The sequence below is a fragment of the Equus quagga genome, chromosome 9 (genome assembly GCF_021613505.1).
Source record: "Equus quagga isolate Etosha38 chromosome 9, UCLA_HA_Equagga_1.0, whole genome shotgun sequence".
NCBI classification, from domain to species: domain Eukaryota; kingdom Metazoa; phylum Chordata; class Mammalia; order Perissodactyla; family Equidae; genus Equus; species Equus quagga.
The window spans coordinates 103537558-103556846 of NC_060275.1; the positions used below are offsets into that span (position 1 = coordinate 103537558).

At 35.6% G+C, this 19289-nt stretch overlaps 1 protein-coding gene across 1 annotated transcript in view; it reads left to right on the forward strand.

The window, feature by feature from the left end:
• Positions 1-19289, forward strand: part of CDH12 (cadherin 12) — a 273039-nt gene that overhangs the window by 222757 nt on the left and 30993 nt on the right. Inside the window, exon 6 of the mRNA XM_046672150.1 lies at positions 5081-5334. Within this exon, the coding sequence (XP_046528106.1) occupies positions 5081-5334 (254 nt within the window). The remainder of the gene's footprint in view (positions 1-5080; positions 5335-19289) is intronic.

The following is a 19289-nucleotide window of genomic DNA, read 5'->3' on the forward strand; positions in this document are numbered from 1 at the left end:
TTCCTTTCCACTGACCTTTAAGACCTACTATATGACTGAGAGAGCAGTGTCTTATTACTAAAGGATGTATTTTGTTAAGAGTGATGACTACCATGTTGGTGAAAATGATACATGTTCATCATAAAAACTGGAACAAAATAGAAGAAGGAAAAGTAAAGAGGGATGGAAGCACAGCTCTTGTGGGTTAGAGTTTGGTATAATGGGGTCCTCTGCTGAGGGTCTCTCAGGCTGAAATTGAAGTCTAGCAATGGGCTCACTTCTGCTCATGTGATCTAAGCCAATTAATCACGATTTAGGAACTGAGAAAGGAAGTTTTAATTTGATTAGCCAGCATAATCAAGAAGATGGCAGACTAATGTCTCAAAAAAACCATCTTCCTAGGCCGGCCTGGTGGCCCAGCGGTTAAAGTTCGCACCTTCTGCTTTGGTGGCCCAAGGTTCGCCAGTTTGGATCCCAGGTCCAGACATGGCACCACTTAGCAAACCATGCTGTGGCAGGTGTCCCACATATAAAGTAGAGGAAGATGGGCACGATGTTAGCTCAGGGCCAGTCTTCCTTAGCAAAAAGAGGAGGATTGATGACAGATGTTAGCTCAGGGCTAACCTTTCTCAAAAAAAAAAAAAAAAAATCTTCCAAAATTACAGAATCCTGAGGTAGTGATATAGAGAAAATGAGCAGTAAGGAGGGGGTTTCCTTCAGGCATGATGGACTCCAGGGTCTTTCATTGTTCCATTCTTCTGTGAGCTGTGATGGATACCTTGTAGGTGTATTTCCTGCCTGTGGTCAGCCTGTTTCAGGAGAGAAATTCATAGAACAAGGTTATAATTTATCAAGCTATCGGGGAGTACATATGTAAGTGGAGGCCATAAATCAGGAGAGCATGTGAATTTTTTTAGAGTATGTGCAGGACAGCACATAGTCACACAGAGGAGGGGGTGGGGTCATTCAGCATCAACAAGATGGCCTCGCTTATGCTCACTTACAAAATTAAGGTATAGACCAGAGCTGTGATCCCATCTGGGGCTTAAAGACCTTTCCCCGGCTTACTGGGAATGGCAGAATTCATTTCTTCATGGCTTTACGACTGATGTCTCTATTTTTTTGCTAGCTATTGGCCAAGAGTTCCAGTCTCATTCCTATGAGTTCCCCTTAGGGACCTGCCGGGTGGGGTCCCACATCACAGGTTTACTTCTCCAAGGCCAGAAGGCAATCACCCGTACTGCCTCTTTCTTTTAAAGACTCACATGATTAGATCAAACCTCTCAAGTAAAATCTCCCTTTTAATGAATTCAACATTGAGTGATTAAGGATCTTAATTATATTTGCATAATTTATTTTTCCATAAACCCTAACAAATTCACGGGGTGATACCCCATGCAATTCATAGGCCCCTCAGAGACTCACGGGCAGGGAGATTTTACAAGAGTACAGGACATTGGGGGTGGGAATCTTGGGGATATATTGGAATTCTGTCTACCAAAGCTACTATTTTTCAAATTCCTCAAAACGTAACTATAACTATCCATCTCCATTCAGCAGTTTCTAGAAGCATGATGAGGCCTGGGAAGAGTCCAGAGAGTTACTCTTTTGGATTTTATGCCAAAAATTATTTATCCCTCTTTGAAGTGAGAAAATCATTCAGCACTTAATATTTTATGTAGTTTTTCATGACCTGGATTACAGCAAAGTAAGAGCAGAAAAAGTGGCTAAAAAAGAAGATACAAAAAGGAGATATCTTGTTCAATTCTTCCTTTATATGCTGAAAAACAACTAAATAAATCACATATTATTTCTCCACAGTTATTTTTTTTTTACTGTGAAACTCCTTACAATGTGAATTGTGTCCTGAAAATTCTTTTCTCACTAACTTACCTTTATTGAAATACCCTTATGAGCAAGAGGTTACTCAACCAAATTCTCTTAGTCCATCATTTTCTTATTTTTCTAGAAAGGTTCATAAAATCGAATGGGCCCCAAGTAATGCCACAAAGGTTTCTATTTATTGTGCATGAACCAAATTATCTCAACTTCATAATAATGAATTTCTGTCAAGAAATATGATTAATTCTAACAATAAAAAAATAAATCTTTGTTCTAAACTTATTTCAAAAATTAGAGTTTTTGTGGATTGTAAAGTTAAATGAATTTCATTTTGGGGGAACCCTCTCACCCCAAAAAGTGGAGAGTAGTCAGTCAGATGGGTTGGATAAAGTCAACTAGAGGAAGATCAGTATTGATTCTCTTTGCTCTTTCTGAGCTATTCAGTTTTATAAAGTGGCATTGCCTAAGGGGCAGGCTCATGAAGAAGTAAGGCCATCTAGATATTATTATGGCATTTCTCTTACAATTTCCTCCAGTTCTTTGATCACTGCAGGATACAAGTTTTCAGTCGCAAAAAAATTTGTATGGACAGAAAGTTTCTTTCATCTCACTCTGAATCTCCCTGACTGCCAAATATTTGCCTGCTGTAATAAGTTCGAAGTTCTTAAAAGGTATAGACTATGTCTGATGTCCTAAAGCAATGTACAAAAGATTTCAGAATTTTCCCTTCATTTCTGGGCTTGAAATAGACTTTGTAGCGAGTCAAGTCCATCAGACAGTTGCGGCATGTTGATCAAGGATAGAAAAATTATATTGTTTAACATTCATAGAGGATTTAGAGTTTACAAAAACAAAATACCTTTCGAATTAGCTAGTGCAGCCTTCTATCTTATTATACATTGATCTTTCAGACTCCTCTTAAGGCATCTGATTTCTCATGAACACGTCAAATGATAGGGGACTTAGAATCTCTTCAAAAGACCCATTCATTAAACAAGATGGCATGCTTCTCACTAATCTCTAAGTCTGATGAATGTAGAGAGTGAGCAAGCTCTATTTGTCTTTGCATCTTTCTCTCCTCCCAGGACATCTCTCTGGCCTTACCACCTTGTAGGCCATAGATATTTTTTTAATTAATTCAATTCTGAATAGTTTAACTTGTTAGAGATTTCTTCCCTTTTTTTAACCTAAAGTTACCATTTTAATAATTTAAATTATTGTTAATTCTACTAAGAGACTAACAGAATAAGCCTAACTGATATTCAACATGATAGCTCTTCAATATTTAAAAATGTGTGTCCTGTCTTGCTTTGATCTTTATCATTCCAGGCTAAACATTTCCAGTAATTGTAGCAGTTCTGTATTTTTTGTTTGAATAATGTTTTGCTATCTTATTCTGGCAATTGGTTGTGTTTTTTGAGTTTAATTCTTTTAACAAAACATGCTGGTCAAGCCATAGGCTGATCAAAATAAGAGCATTGTGGGACTATCTCCTCTCTTTTTCTAGATATTATATTTCTATTCACATAATCAACAGCCATAATATCAAACACTGCTTTCTCTTTCTTTCTTCTTATGTATGCGTTTTTGCTGAGTAAGATTTGCCCTGAGCTAACCTCTGTTGCCAATCTTCCTCTTTTTGCTTGAGGAAGATTTGCCCTGAGCTAGCATCTGTCCCTATCTTCCTCTATTTTATGTGAGTCACTGCCACAACATGGCCACTGACAAGTCGTGTAGGTCTGCACCAGGGAACCAAACCAGGGCCGCTGAAGAGGAATGCTCTGAACTTAACCACTAGGCCATAGGGCCAGCCTTCCATTCTTTATTTTTATTGGCTTTAAGATAAGTCAAAATTGCTAACAAGAAAGAGATGGAAATTGAAGAAAATCAATATTGTATATAAATAATCATGATGGGAGTAACTAAAAATAAAGTAAAATAAAGCATTGAGTAGAAAACAGATTAAAAATACATGAATAAGATTTGGAGAATTAGATAAAATAAAGGGAATAATTACAGGGAAAATAAATGTAGACCCTCCCGAATGAAAAAATTACTGTGAAAAAGAATGTCAAATCCAAGAGGTGTTACTATTTGCTATAATAAACTCCATGGAATTGTGAGTTTTTGAGGCTTTCACAGTGATTTTTTCGAATTTTCTTTTTCCATCCTCAGCAAAAATGCATAAAACAGCAAGATTGTCCTTAAAAGAGAGAAATATACCTCCTTTATTTCCCCAGGTGCACTGGGCAAAAAAAATCTGTGTTGACACAGCAATTAGTAAGTCAATGGAGTCATACTAGAGGGAATTAATTTAGAAAACAGAAACTTTTAAAGGTCTCAGAAAAATTACTATGTTAATGCTCATTTCATGTTGTCTTAGTTTTTCACAGGGGATTAGAAATCAGAGCCGTTGACCTTAACGTTTTCATTTAAGTAAAGCACCTCAGCAACATCATATTTCTAGAATCTAATATTTTCAGTTTATTAAGAACATAAAGCCAATATTCAGAATAAAAGTGAATGTAAGTAGTGGTAAAGTTAAAATAGATAATCAGTGACTATTGACAAATGACTTCCAAATGTTATGTTTCAGTTGTCTTTAATTTGATAATATATGTTCAAAGCCTTAATTATTGGTAAAATGTCCTGACCATGCAGTACAGTGCCTACTAATTACATATACAGTGCCGAGAACACAAAAGACCAGAACTCTTCATAATTACCACTGTGTATGTTTTTAAACCCTGATTCAGTCTTCTGTTAGCAAAAAGGTCTAGATGTTCAAAAGTGTTTCATAGAGAATGATATTATTGTCAAGAAAAGAAAAGTGGTCCAAGAAAAACATATTTTGTTATACCAAATCTTAACTGGAATCTAGAGCTATCTTCAAGCATCCTATTTCAATTTTGTTTTATTTTAATTACTGCTTACCTCCACTAGATGTCAGTATTGTATAAGAGCAGAAAATGCTTCTCTTCAAATGTGTCCTCCCTGTGTTAACTGCTCATATAAAATGAATGAACCCTACCTAAGGATGTATGTGTGCACAGATGTCATCTAAATGTATGCAACTGATTAGCTTTATAAGTTACCGGAAATATTCTACACATAGGTGATTCTTAAAATATTTCCTTACCCACTAATTATAAAGGAAAATGAAATTTTGAAACCAAAGCAATTAGTATTAACTTGCAAATGCTCTTAAGCAATGCTCAGTCTTTGCCATCTCCTCACTTCTGATTTGTCGTCGCCGCAGCCATTAGATTTTGAAACAAAGAAGGCCTACACTTTTAAAGTCGAAGCCTCCAACCTTCTCCTTGACCACCGGTTTCAGTCTGCGGGCCCTTTTAAAGACACGGCCACCGTGAAGATCAGCGTGCTGGACGTGGACGAGCCGCCGGTTTTCAGCAAGCCGCTCTACACCATGGAGGTTTACGAAGACACTCCGGTTGGGACCATCATTGGCGCCGTCACTGCGCAAGACCTCGATGTGGGCAGTAGTGCTGTTAGGTAAGAAAAAGAAATGTTTTCTTTACTGTGTGTCAGAAAAAGAAAGAAAAAAAATGCTCTGTCCAAAATTGCGTGAATGATTTAGTTTTGGAATATGGTGCTTGAAAAATGTAATGACTTTCATGATGAGTTTTAGAAGAAAACCCACAGGATTTGAACAAAAACCTCTGATATCAGTCCCTGCCCCAGGGTTTAGCAGTGTGTGGTGTTGGACGTGTCAATTAAGCTAACCAATCTCAATTTTTCATCTATAAAAAGAATTTAATAATACAACCCCAAAGGATGATTCTCATGATTAACGATATTAAGATACTTTCCTGGTGCCCGGAACATAACAGACATTTAATACCTTTTTCAATTACTCTAGAATCTCTGCCCCTTACCTAAAGTTACTGTTTGAAAAAGATGGTTTTACCATTCGCAATTTGCAGTTCATTTTTTCCCTGCGACAATTGTGTCTGCTGATGGAAGCGCAGTCAGAGGCAGTCCTGTGGTGAGATGGATTATGGAAACGCTCGAAGCCCAGACTTTGCAAGGAGCTCCTGTTGGCATGAGGCAGCTGGGTAGTGAGTCAACACGGTAATCAATAGAGTAAGAAGAAGTTAAGAAACACTCTCTCTTCGCCTTCGCCACCCCCAAACCCATAAATTCCACATGCACTACTGAAGCATGATGGGATTTCTCTTGTCCTCACTTCTACATTGATCCTGCAACATATTTTGAGACTTGTTTTGATTCAACTTTGCTCCTTCTGTATGTTTAAATTTCCTGCCACACATGAACCCTGATCTCAAATGCCTACAATTACTGGGAAACCAAAAATAAAAGAGAAAGAAACATGATTTGTTCTGAATCTTGCACTTCTAAAGAGTTGAACCAGACGAAAGAGAACATCAATGCAAACATTTTAATGCAAAACCGCTACTTTATTGACATCAGGAAAATATACACACATATCTCATAAGATTTTATGTCATAGGGTAATGACTGAATAAAAATAATGAATCAACCATTCATCAGCTGTCTCAACACATTCATAGATACAGAAAACTCTCAGGAAATGGCTTGAGAGTATGCAAGCCCTGCTCTCTGTATTCATTTGAATGCATCCTCCAAAGTGGCCTGAATATTTTCCTTCTTGAAGTATGTCTGTGATCACAAGAGACCTCTAAAAAAGTACATTCGTCTTGGGAAAGGGAAGAAAAATAGCAATTACTGAGTACCCGTGTGTCGGGTTGAATGCTGGCTAATTTACTCATTGGTTTCAAGCTGTTGTTCTCCATGTCCGTATTAGAACATGGTTCACTTTCAGTTAAGCTTCAGAAAACTATATTTATTACCAGTGTTTGTAGGGGCATTGTCAAGAATCTGCCACATTAGCAGTTGTTATATATTAACCTATCATCATTCATCAGTCTTGTTCCTGATGACTCTGATGTGCTGTTGATAGTTGTGAAAGTGGGAAATACCTGGGGAGTAGATTTAGAGGTAATTTCAAGAATATAAATAGTTATAGAAGAAGTATTGAAGCTTGTAAAGTAATAAAAAGGTAAATAACTATGGATTGAAACTCCCCACAGTTCAATAACTGAGAATTTCTGAACATAGTGGAAATGGTTTCTTAGAGAATACGCTAAGTTGTTTAATTTACTCTGTTCTATTTCTGAAGACTGATGAAGTGTGATGAGGTCAAAATATTAATAAAAATATGATTGTAATACCATACTTAGAAAATGCCACCTGGTAGTGTAAGATGAGAGTTACAAACTTTCAAATACAAAAAATGGTTAAGAGTCAAGACCCTGGTTTAAGGATGAAGGAAGTCTACGTTTTAAAGAAATTCTCCAGCTACAGGCCTGGTTTTTTTATTTCTTTGTTTTTTAATGTCATAGGAACTAATGTCTGGCAAGTCTTCTTTATGTGAATAAAATAGTTTCCCTAGTTTTACTTCTAATGGGGAGCAGCCTACTCTCTAAAGCCGTAGACACATGTGGTTCTAATTGATCCCCGTGAGGGCTTGTCAAAAGAGGGAGCTGCTTTGAAAGAACATGAAAGTTGTCTTACTTCCACGTCCTTGGAGTAAACAAGAAGCTTGAATCATGTCAGTTGAGGAATGTGTGCCGTGAATCATCTTTTCTTGGTCTGAAAACATGTTTGCTCACTTAAGAGTGATAGTAAAAATATGTTGTGAAAAATAAGCATCCAAATGTGAAATTGCTTGACATTTTTCTCTAGGCCCTGTGGGGTGTTTTTTTTTTTTTTTTCTTTTGCTTAACTGTCTTTTCATAGGGTTATTGTGCAAGGTATTAATTTAGAACTATGTTATTTCATACCACTGGGTATTTTATTATTATTGTTATTTTATCATCACTGAGCACAGCAAAGAGCCAGAATGCAATGACGTTAACAAAGGGTTTAAACAACTTAGAAGAAAGTTCAGTTAGATTTGATGCCTCCAAAGGTACCATGGCTGGTCCCCCTGCCCCAAGCTTCATTTCTAGTTATTGTTTCCTTTACTTTTCTAGCCTTTCCCTTAAGATGCGCTGAATTCCCGCCTCTGGTGCTCTATGTCCTTTGACCCTCTTATTGTATAGTTCATGGGAGTTATTTCTAAGTGAGTCAAATATGAGTGCAATGAGTGTACAACCACTAGTGAGGTAGAGGATTTTCACAACAGTAGTCTCTTAAGTTAAGAAATGAAATTTAAAACAGGTGACTATTCAGTTACATTGGAAGTTAGTATTTGTTTTGAATATGAGTGATTTGAGTTGTAGAGAGATTTTAGTGGATAATTTTCCTCAATAAGTGGCGTTTTTCTTTTGCTCCAAATATGTACAAATCTTAGTTATTCTATGAATGAATTTCAAAATAAAGTTTGATCAAGTTAATTGTGTGTATAAAGTGAGAAAATGAACAATCTGATTTTAAACTCACTCCATGTGCGAAGTGTTGGGTGATAAGATACTGATGACATAAAGTAAAATTTGTTTTATGCCTATAAACTTCCATGTATAAATTCAAAATGACAGTATATAATAAAACAATTGAATAGTTTATTTTTCACGTTACCTTGTTTTGTTTAATGATATTTCCAACCAAAGTCCACCACTTAAAATCAAGTAGTGAAATTGATTAATAAATAGAAAATCATTATTAATTACCATAAGTAGATGTAATATTTAAAATAATTTATGGGGTCAGCCCTATGGTTCAGTGATTAAGTTCGCAGGTTCCACTTCAGTGGCCCAGGGTTCGCCCGTTCGGATCCCAGGTGCAGACATGGCACCACTTGGCAAGCCATGCTGTGACCAGTGTCCCACATATAAAGTAGAGGAAGATGGGCATGGATGTTAGCTCAGGGCCAGTCTTCCTCAGCAGAAAGAGGAGGACTGGTGGCAGATATTAGCTCAGGGCTGATCTTCCTCAGGGAAAAAATAAATAAAATAATTGATAACTGGTTGTTAAAATATAAATGTCTATCTGTGCCCTGCTTAAAATTATCTAATGTCTCAAACCTGGTCTGTTCACCACATTTTTGGAAAAATTTCTGAAATCAATTGTAACTGATTTTTTCATTGTGAGTTAACAAGCTATCAAAGTAGCTGGTTTTCTTTATGGGCTCTTCCCATACATCAGGAATCTTATTATATATGTAAAAACTTAAGCTCAACTACAAACCACACTTAGGGAGTGAGAGGAAAGAGAGGCCCAGGTTGTCAAGTGGTGTCCTATAGCAACATGTATAATTGATTTTAAATATTAATTAAATTAAATGGTAAAAAGTTAAAAATTTGAGAAATTGCCCATTTTCTATTTTTCACTTATTTAGCACGATTTTTGTGAGGATTAAATGAGGTATTGATATACAATGTTTAATTTTTAAAATTTTTAATAGATTTTATGCTTTTAGAGCAGTTTAGATTCACAGAAAAATTGAGAGAAGGTACAAAGATTCTCCAGGTACCCCTGCCTGTACACAAGCATAGCCTCTGCCATTATTAACATTGCCCACGAGAGTGGTACATCCATTACGATTGATGAATCTACATTGACATATTATTAAGCAAGTCTGTAGTTTACCTTAGGATTCACTCTTGATACCGTACATTCTATAAGTTTGAACAAATGTATAAAAACATGTACCCATTATTATAATATCATACAGAGTATTTTCACTGCCCCAAAACTCCTCTATCTTCTCTCTCTTCATCCCTCCCCCGCAGCAATCTGTGGAAACAATTTATCTTTTTACTGTCTCCAATAAAGCCTCCACAGTTTAACTGTTCCTACAATGTCATATAGTTGGGATCATACAGTATGTAGACTTTTCAGATTGACATCTTTCTCTTAGTTGTATACATAAAGCTTCCTACATGTCTTGTCATGGCTTGATAGCTCTTTCTTTTTTTTTTTTTTTTTTTTACTATTGAATAATATTCTGTTGTCTGGATGTATCCATTCACCTACTCAAGGACACCTTGATTGCTTTCAAGTTTTGGCAATCACATCCATGTACAGGATTTTACGTGGACATACATTTTCAACTCGTTGTGTCAGTACCAAGGAGATCAATTGCTGGCTCATATGGTAAGAGTACATTTACAGTTGTAATAAGTCGCCAAACTGTCTTCCAAAGTGGCTGTACCATTATACATTCCCACCAGCAATGAATGAGCATTCCTGTTGTTCCACATCCTCACCAGCATTTGGTGTTGTCAGTGTTCCAGATTTTGGACATTCTCATAGGTTTGTAGTGGTACCTTATAATTGTTTTAATTTGCATTTCTCTGATAAACTATGATATGGGGCATCTTTCTTCTGCCTGTTTGCCGTTTCTATATCTTCCTCGATAAGAAGTCTTTGACCCATTTTTTAATCAGATTATTTGTTTTCGTATTGTTAAGTTTTAAGAATGTTATTTTTTTCCAGTCCAAACAAAATAAGCAGAGTATACTAGTAAAGCTGTTGCCTTTTTTAAATATTGTCACTGCAGATACAATTCTATTGTAAGATAGAGATTTTGATAGTTGAATAGCTTGATAAGAGCATGTCTGAAGCTTATATATACTCAATTGTCTCACTGGAGGTGGTTTCTGTTGAGTTTCTGGACAATGGCTTCCCAAGGAGATCAGGACAGATTACACATATGCAAATTAAGTCACTGAAAAATTATAAAACTCAGACCTAGCATTAAGAAGTCTGAAAATTAGGTTCACCAAAACTCAACTTTTCCCATTACCTTTGTTCACAATTCCATTCCCTCCAGTTAAAATATTTTCTCATCCTCTATTTCATCTCCTTCATCGTAGACTTCTGCCGTCTTAGGTGGCAAAACCACATGTATACTCACTGGCTATTCTAACTCACTTCTTCTCCCTCCCAATATTGTCTTTTTCATCTTTCATATTCACAAAAGATGCCATATTGAACTTTATCATGGTACTTACCATTTTTGCTTATTGCATAAATTTGTAGTCACTGTTTTAACCATCATTCCCCAAAATACACAAAATGAGAAGATACCTGAGAGGTGGGAATATTTCCTTGTTCTCTCACGTACTACATGCAAAATTAATTTTGAAATTCTCTTGATGTAATATATTTCTCCTAATCTATAATGCGATGTAGTAATGAAACGCGGAATGTGTTTGTATGTGTGTGTGTCTGCGTTTGTATTCGTTGTAAGCAGATCCGGATCTAGACCCAGATAGATAAATATATAGTTTTTTTTTGCTTTTCAAGGGTTTGTAGACCTGGCTGTTTGGATATGATCTATAGAGGTCTTAATCTCTGCTATCTTAGCTCAATGCAGTCAAGAGCATATTTTCTTTCTTCTTTTTGCTTTTTTTCGGAAAATGGTTTCTCACTTCCTTTGCTTCTTAAATGGAGCTAATGGAAGCTAAATGCTATCACTGTTACCTTGCAAAGGGCACGATCTGCTCACTCCAAGACAAATACTAATCTGTCAAGAGGCAAGATGATGGTACAGAAAGGACTTTTATTAAGTGAAGAGCTAGCTAATCAGAAGATGGTGGACTAGTGTCCCAAAGAACGGTCTTAAGGCAAATATAGAATCTTTAAGTAGTTATATAGGGCTAGTGGGCTATAGAGGAGAGAGTCAGGAGTGTGGACCATCTGGCACCCTAGACTGAAGGATGCCACACCAGACCTTTCAGCTGTCATTGATGATGGATGCCAGTATAGAATCTCTCTCTGGGGGTCATTGGAGGAGAGGCTCAGAAATGTTGTCCATCTGCTGCTGTAGACTGGGGGTCACTACATTTCTAAAGAAATCAAAAGAACAAAGTTATTGTCTCTTCATAACTGAGAGGTATAAAGCTAAGCAGGGATCATAAATCACAATGCATCAGTTTTCTTTATGTTTCAGTTATTTTTTATCCAGCCTATGTTCAAGCCAGATATGTCCAGCTAGGTTAATTACTTAGAGATTATCCATAGTTACAATAAGGCTCCCGTTCTACAAAATGGCTTCCTTTATGTCAAGCTCATGTTGCGCCAGTATCATCAGTACATTTGCAAGTAGACTTTATACAAAAATCAACTTTGGAAAAATAATTCTCTTGAGAATCCTAAACAGTAAGTATAGGACAGTTGTGAAAAAGTCAAATAGGGGGGCTGGCCCCGTGGCCGAGTGGTTAAGTTCGCGCGCTCCAATGCAGGTGGCCCAGTGTTTCGTTAGTTCGAATCCTGGGCGCGGACATGGCACTGCTCATCAGACCACGCTGAGGCAGCGTCCCACATGCCACAACTAGAAGAACTCACAACGAAGAATACACAACTATGTACCAGGGGGCTTTGGGGAGAAAAAGGAAAAAATAAAATCTTTAAAAAAAAAAAAAGTCAAATAGGGAAAACTCCCCAGATATTAACACATTCACCTATTACTGCAGTGTTTAAATTCTACACTCCCTTTTATTTTTTTCCCTGAGCTTCTTTGAAATAGTCCATAATATCAGATTCTATCTGCTCTTTGTTTCTATGTCTACTACTTATACCTAATGTCTCTATTTTTTCATTTAACATATTTTTGGATTGTTTATACACTTATGTTCCCTACATACTTTCAAATGATCTAAGAATATACCTTTTAGTGGTACTTAGTCTTAGCAGTTAAATGCCAGTTGTTATTGCCACTTAGAATTAATTAATTCATGAAAGATAGTTTCTGATACAGAGACTAACACATTATTTTTTTCGTAAAGCTTTAAAAATACTTCCTTATGTAGAGCCCAATTTCTTGTTTTGTGTAACTCTAGTCACTTTGTATTATAGTTTTTATTGTTTAGCAGAAGCAAACTAATTTTATTTTTATGGCTTGTTTTCTTTTAAAATACTGAAAATTCAGATAGCAATGGGAGAAAACATTTTATCCATAAGGTTATATAAAATATTCATTAAGATAAAATAGTTAATCCTTTTTGAGGTCTGCTTACCTTATCTCTTTCTTTTAGCATTCACGATGTGAATTTTAATATATATTTGCAAAAGACACATTTGATAAAGGACTTTTCCTCAAAATATACAAAGAATTCTTAAAAGTCTGGGATTAAGGAGATGAAATAGAGGGTGAGAAACTCTTTTAATTGGAGGGAATGGAATTGTGTGAACAAAGGTAGTGAGAAAAGTTGAGTTTCGGTGACCCTCATTTTCAGACTTCTTAATGCTAAGTCTGAGTTTTATAATTTATCAGTGACTTGATTTGCATATCTGTAACGGCTTCTTGATCTCTCTGGGTAGCCATTGCCCAGAAACCCAGGAGAAGCTACCCCTCAGTGAAATAATTAAATATATATAAGCTTCGGGCTTGCTCTTATCAAATTATTCATCCATCACAATCTCCCTCTTACCATGGGATCATATCTGTAGTTGACAATATTAAAGAGAGTCAACACCTGTTTTAGTACTCCTGCTTGTTTTGTTTGCAGTGGAAAAAATGTCATTCTCTCTAAGTTTATACCAAGTGAATGATTATGAATAATTCATTTGAGAAGTTGTTGATAGAGAATTTAACTCAATATGAAGAACGAGAAATGCCTTTGTGAATAAAATTATTTTGCTTTCCCCTCAAATGACCAATTTATTGACAATATATAAAAGGTGCTATTGCAAAGAACATGTACAAGGATTGACAAGTTTACTTTTATTTGCTTCGGTGGCAATGAACTGTCAACATATAGTGACATCGTAATTACTAATTTGTGCCTGGCTTTGGGCTGAGCGCTTTGGTAAGATTTGTTCAAACATCACAGCTGATATTCTTTCACAGAGGGAGAAACTGAAGTGTAGGAAAATCTAATTATGCCTTCAGTAAGGATGGGAAAGAATTTGAACATAAAAAGCTGCCAGATCCTAAAAGTCAAACTACTAATTGCTCTGCTACTTAAGTTTAATTGAGATACTCATCTAAGTTTTTGAGTCTTTTGGAATTCTAAGACTGTTGAAAATATAATTAAAATTTCATAGTTTTCAGTAGCTTAATAAACAAAATGGATAGAGAGTCAAAACAAGTCAGTAAAAATGTACAATATTTGATTCTTTAAAATATGATAATTATGGACTTCATTATATACCCGAAAGTACTCTAAACACTTTACATATGGTTCCCTGATTTAAGCTTTACAACAACTGTAAATCTGAAAAGTCTTTAATTGAGCTATGACAATATTCATGCTAATCAGGCTGGAAATGCAAAAACCAAAATATACAGTTGTTTTATTAACAAGTTTTTTTAGTATGTATGCAGAAATACCTTATTACTTGAGAGTCAGTACCTTTTATTTTTCTAGACAATCACAAAGTTCTTACAGGACTTAGACATAATGATTTATTGACAAAATTCAATGGATTTGTGATAAAGATCTATAGCTCTAATTTTTATAAGGATAGGATCTTGATAGCCAATGATGAATTTGGTTTTATTTTTAAACAAATTGTAAATTATTCTGGTGATACACTGCAGAAAATCTCAGTAGTTAAGTGTCCAGGTATTAGCTAGGATGGTGAACTATTTTTAAGGCTATTTTGTTATGCTTCACATAACTCTTCAAAATGATGGAGTATTGAAGTCTATATATTGTTCATTACTGACCTGAACTTTTTGGCTTTACCTTTTACCTGCTAGAAGTTCCTGTTCTTTGCTTTATCTTGAAGTACTGAGGGAGTACCCTATGTAAGGTACAAATTTCATAGCACTTTCCCTTCTCTTTATAATTTCTTTAATTGATTTTAGAAAGTAGCACTTTTATCACACTTATTTGAAATTTGTTATTTTAATTTTTTAAAGAATAGTTACTTCAAATATATCGTAAGTAGATACAAAACCCCCTCCTTGGAAAATGTTGTAATGATCATGATCCAATTCATAAGCTGCCACAGACTATTTAATGAATTAAAAGAATGTGAGTAATTTTCAGAGTGCAAATGAGCTAAAGAGCAGACAAATCACAAGGAGGAGTTGCAAGCTTAGTTATCAAAAAAAAAACCAGAGAAATAAAATCTGTCTTTCAAATATGATGTGTCTATATTTGGGTCTCAAATGGTAAATGACTCTAGTCGAAATGGCATCTTTTTTCAGAGCCATTTAACCATGGCCACTAGAGAGAGTAAAGAAATCCAACTGTGACCTGGAAAAATAGATGTTTGATTCAGTTCAAGGGAGTAGTGATGTTCAAGCTATCTGAAAAAGACTTCAGAATAAATATGATTGAATATTCAAAGTATAAAATAAATGACTGCATGCTTGAAATGCGATCAGGTCATTATTAACAAGAACAGTCAGATGTTTTCATAAAATAATTCAACTCTCTATGCAAGTACAAGGTATAATGGATAGAAAATAAATTCAGTTACAAATCCTTCCTGCTCTAAAGAAATTTCCTGGATAATCCACAAAGCAAAATACAATTATTTTGCTAGTCTCATTTGAGAGAGACTAACACCAATTAAAATAGATAAATAAGATAGAAGAAGTAAGACGATAGATTTTTGTAAGAAGGAAGGAATAAATGCTGCCTAGAGGGATTTTGCAAGGCTTCTTGGGAAGAACATGAACAAAGGCATAATGATATTCTTTACTTATTAAGTCAAGTACTGGGGTCCATATTTTTTAATACATGAGAAAACTGAGACTCCGTGTTTAATATTGGAGCTCTTATGTGCAGAATCCCAATTTAGTCAATATTTGCCTAAACTTTACTTTATTTCCATCAGAGCAAGCTGCTTCAAAGTCTCTGAAGAGTAAACCAAAGTTTGGGTAAAAAGCTTTGGGGGCAGATAGAAGTTGGCATCCAGATACATAAAAGGGTACACAGTCAGAACACCATGTGTGACTATTCAAAATGACTTTAAAAAGTGACGAAAGCTTAAGCAACTTGGAGGGAAATAAAAATATGGCAACCATAATTTTAATAATATGTAGATGATGATGTATTTCTCTTTCTTTAAAGCTCTATTTGAATCATATTACACACCTCCAAATGGAAAATTCAAGGACAGAAGAGTTATGGCTTTATAAATTCATTATAATTTTATGAAGTGTTTAGTTTCTCATCAAACACTTAAACAAGAGAAGTTATCTAAGGTCTAACTTTTAATTCTATTAAGTGGAAAATAAGAATAAGGAGGAGGATTAGATTAAAAAAATCCAAAAAGGAGCTAGTAGGAAATTAGCAACTACTATTTAACAAAATTTGAGAGAAATATATTGGGATTCCTAAGAAAAATAATTTAATTGTAATTGTTGATGAGGCCATTAAAATCTAAGTGTTGCTGTATGTGGCTTAGGTTCTCAATAAATGTTTGTGGAAACAAAGCAAACCACGTTTACTTTCGTTTAATTATCTGCCACAAGAAAAAAAATTAAAAAAGAAACAGCGAATAAGAGAAGACAAGAATAAAGAGATTCTGATCTATTATTATTAGTACATTAACAAAAGAGGATTTCCTACCTTAGCCTAAACCGTTACTCCTACATGTTTATTGCTTAAAGAAGGAGATGTGGTACTTTTAAAGTAACTGTACCATCAAGTACTTTTTATAAAGTGTGTTTGAGAATTGGGACAGGGTCAAAGTTAGCTTTTCTATTAACTGTGACAAAGTTATCAGGCAAATTAAAAGAAATGATTTTAAGGAGAATGCTTACCTAATGAAGAGAATACAACTTTTTAAGGCATTTCTCAGAACTCATTTACAGAAAAGTAATAAAATTGTACTCTTTTATGTGGCCTTCACAGATTAGGTTAAGGCTATAATTTTTGATTTCCATTCAATTGTTAAAACAGGTTTCTTAGCAACAGTCACTTTGCATCCTTGTAGGAACTGTAGATTTGTTTCATTATATATAGATCACAAACATCTTTTTTGTTCATTTGAATCTCATCTACTCATCAAGTAAACATAAGATGGCTCAAATAAATTATGTATTTGAGGGGTTTTGCTCATTTAAACTGGTGAGTCAGGTCAAATTAGACAGTTCATGTTATACTGTTGCAATTAATTGCAATTAAAATATCATTCTACCCTTATATTGGATGTGGACTGTAGCAAACCCAAAGTAAACGTGATGGTTCACTCTGGAGGGTGCATCTCCCGAAAATGATCTAGACATTTTAGAACTGGATCATGTCTCCTCTGAAAATGTCCAGGAAACGTAGGAGTGGTTTCATTGTCAGTTCACTGATGGTCATTTCTTATAAATGTCTCCTCATTGCTATATTGGGCAAAATATCATAGTCGAAAATGTTAGTTGATGTCTCATATTTATTGTTTATCAGACACAGGGATCTGTCACCATATAAAGGTAGGACATGAGGAAAATGCCAGCACCTGGTACTAGACCTACCGTCTTGGAGTCTGACCAGCTGTGGGAAGAGGCAACAGATGCTCAGGAGTAGGAAATATTCAAACAAGTTTTAGCAGTACTCCAGAAGAAAGCAGTGAGCTTTCTGAGAGTCTAACATCCCAAGAAAGGGAGATACCAAATCTCACGTGGTGATGGAAGTAAAAACTACATGTCAGAAAATAGTGAATGAGAGTCAAACAAGAGCGCCATTTTGTGCAGTAGGGCCTGGCTGTGTGTATCCACTGTTTGTACTTCAGGGCTTTGTGTGGGAGCTTTGTAGTTAAACTACTTTAAAGTTGAAGGCTATATATGTCACAACTTTGTCCCAAAACTAAGCATACATTCGTATGTTAGGAAGGATTTTTTTATCTGAGAAGTAATATAAAATAATCAATAATGCGAAAAGACAGAGGAAGAAAGGGATACAGACACACACACATACACACACACACACACATAGGATTCTTTGCTGAGGCATATATATGTTATCTCATTTCATCTTTACAACAACACCCACTGTTGCACTGTTAGGTGAGTACTATTTTCCACATTTTATAGACGACTAGGAGAACAGGTATTAGAAGGGAAGATTCCTAACCTGACTGCACAAGGTGAGAAAAAGCATTAGCTTATCTCCCTAGTTCTGTCTGTCCAAAAAATTAGTGCTCTTTATGCTATATTTCATTGCATGTCAGTGGTGGTTGATTTATGTCAGTGTTAGACTGAACTGATTAAATACATGAAATTTGCTTACTAAGCTTGCATGCAACATATTGGATTTTGGTTGATAGATATACAGAAACATAAAACAAAGAGAGAGATACATTATTTTATGTGTGCATTGTCTAAGTTCTTGAATTTTTAAACATGTTACCAGAAAAACTTAAAGTTACAATTAAAGATGACCTTTGTGTGTGTAGCGATTCATTGTATGAAGACAGATTTCTGTTTGAATCAGCTTTGCAAATTATAACACATGCTGTAAGTATTAACCAGAAGTAAGGTGATCAACGGTCCCAGTTTTGTCTGAGACTGGGGAGTTTTCCAGGCCTCAGGACTTTCAGAACTAAAAGTAAGAAAGTCCTCAGCAAACCAGAAAGTGTCAATTGTCCTAAATAGGACTTTCTTAAAACCTTAAATATGTTCCTTTGAAGTAGAACTATTTAACTATCTTAGTTATATTTGTCTGATATCATAATTTCTATAGAATCGATTTTCCTATCCTATCTCCATTCCACTGAAACAAAACAGGCAAATCTAGCAACTGCTTCCCATAAGTGTCCCTATCAAATTCAAGGCAGCTAGCATGTTCTTATATCCTTGTTCCTTCAGCCTGCATTTCCCTACTTATTTCAACTACACCTCACAATCCTTTGAATCGATTCTCTTTACAGCCCTGGTCACTCTCTTGGTCTCTTGGCAAGATTATGATGTATAGGAAATGCTTACAACCTTGTCCCTTTCAAATACATCCACCATATGCCTTAAAAGTGATTAACTTTTAATCCATACCCTAACTGCCCCCGCTCAATAGTGTTCATTACCCACAGGATCATGTCTCACCTCCTTACTATAATATTTGAGGCCCTCCTTGGTCTAAATCACTTATCTTTTTTTGTGTTACTGTAACTCACATATTTTTCCATAATTCCCAACAGCTTAAGGTTCCCCACACAAACTTCATGGTTTTGCTGCTGCTATTGTATCTTCCTGAAATACCTTTCCCCTGTCTTCACTCTGTCTGCCTCACTCTTCTGAATAATTCCTGTACAGTCTTCTAATGTCAGCCAAACAACATGTGCAGGGCGATTTGCCTGAACCAAGAGGTTTTGCTTGTTTTAAATTGATTTTATTGAGGTATAATTTATAAATAGTAAAATGCACCCATTTTCATTGTACCCTTTGGTGAGTATTGTTGCATTTACACACCTATGTAATCACCTCCATAATGAAAATATATGGCCCATGGCCATACCACCCTGAACACCGCCCACCTTGTCTGAACCAATAGGTTTTGAACTAAGCATCTACTTTGCACTCCTCTAGAGTCTTCTCTGTCCTTCTAGCAGGCATTGACATCACCTGTTATATGTGT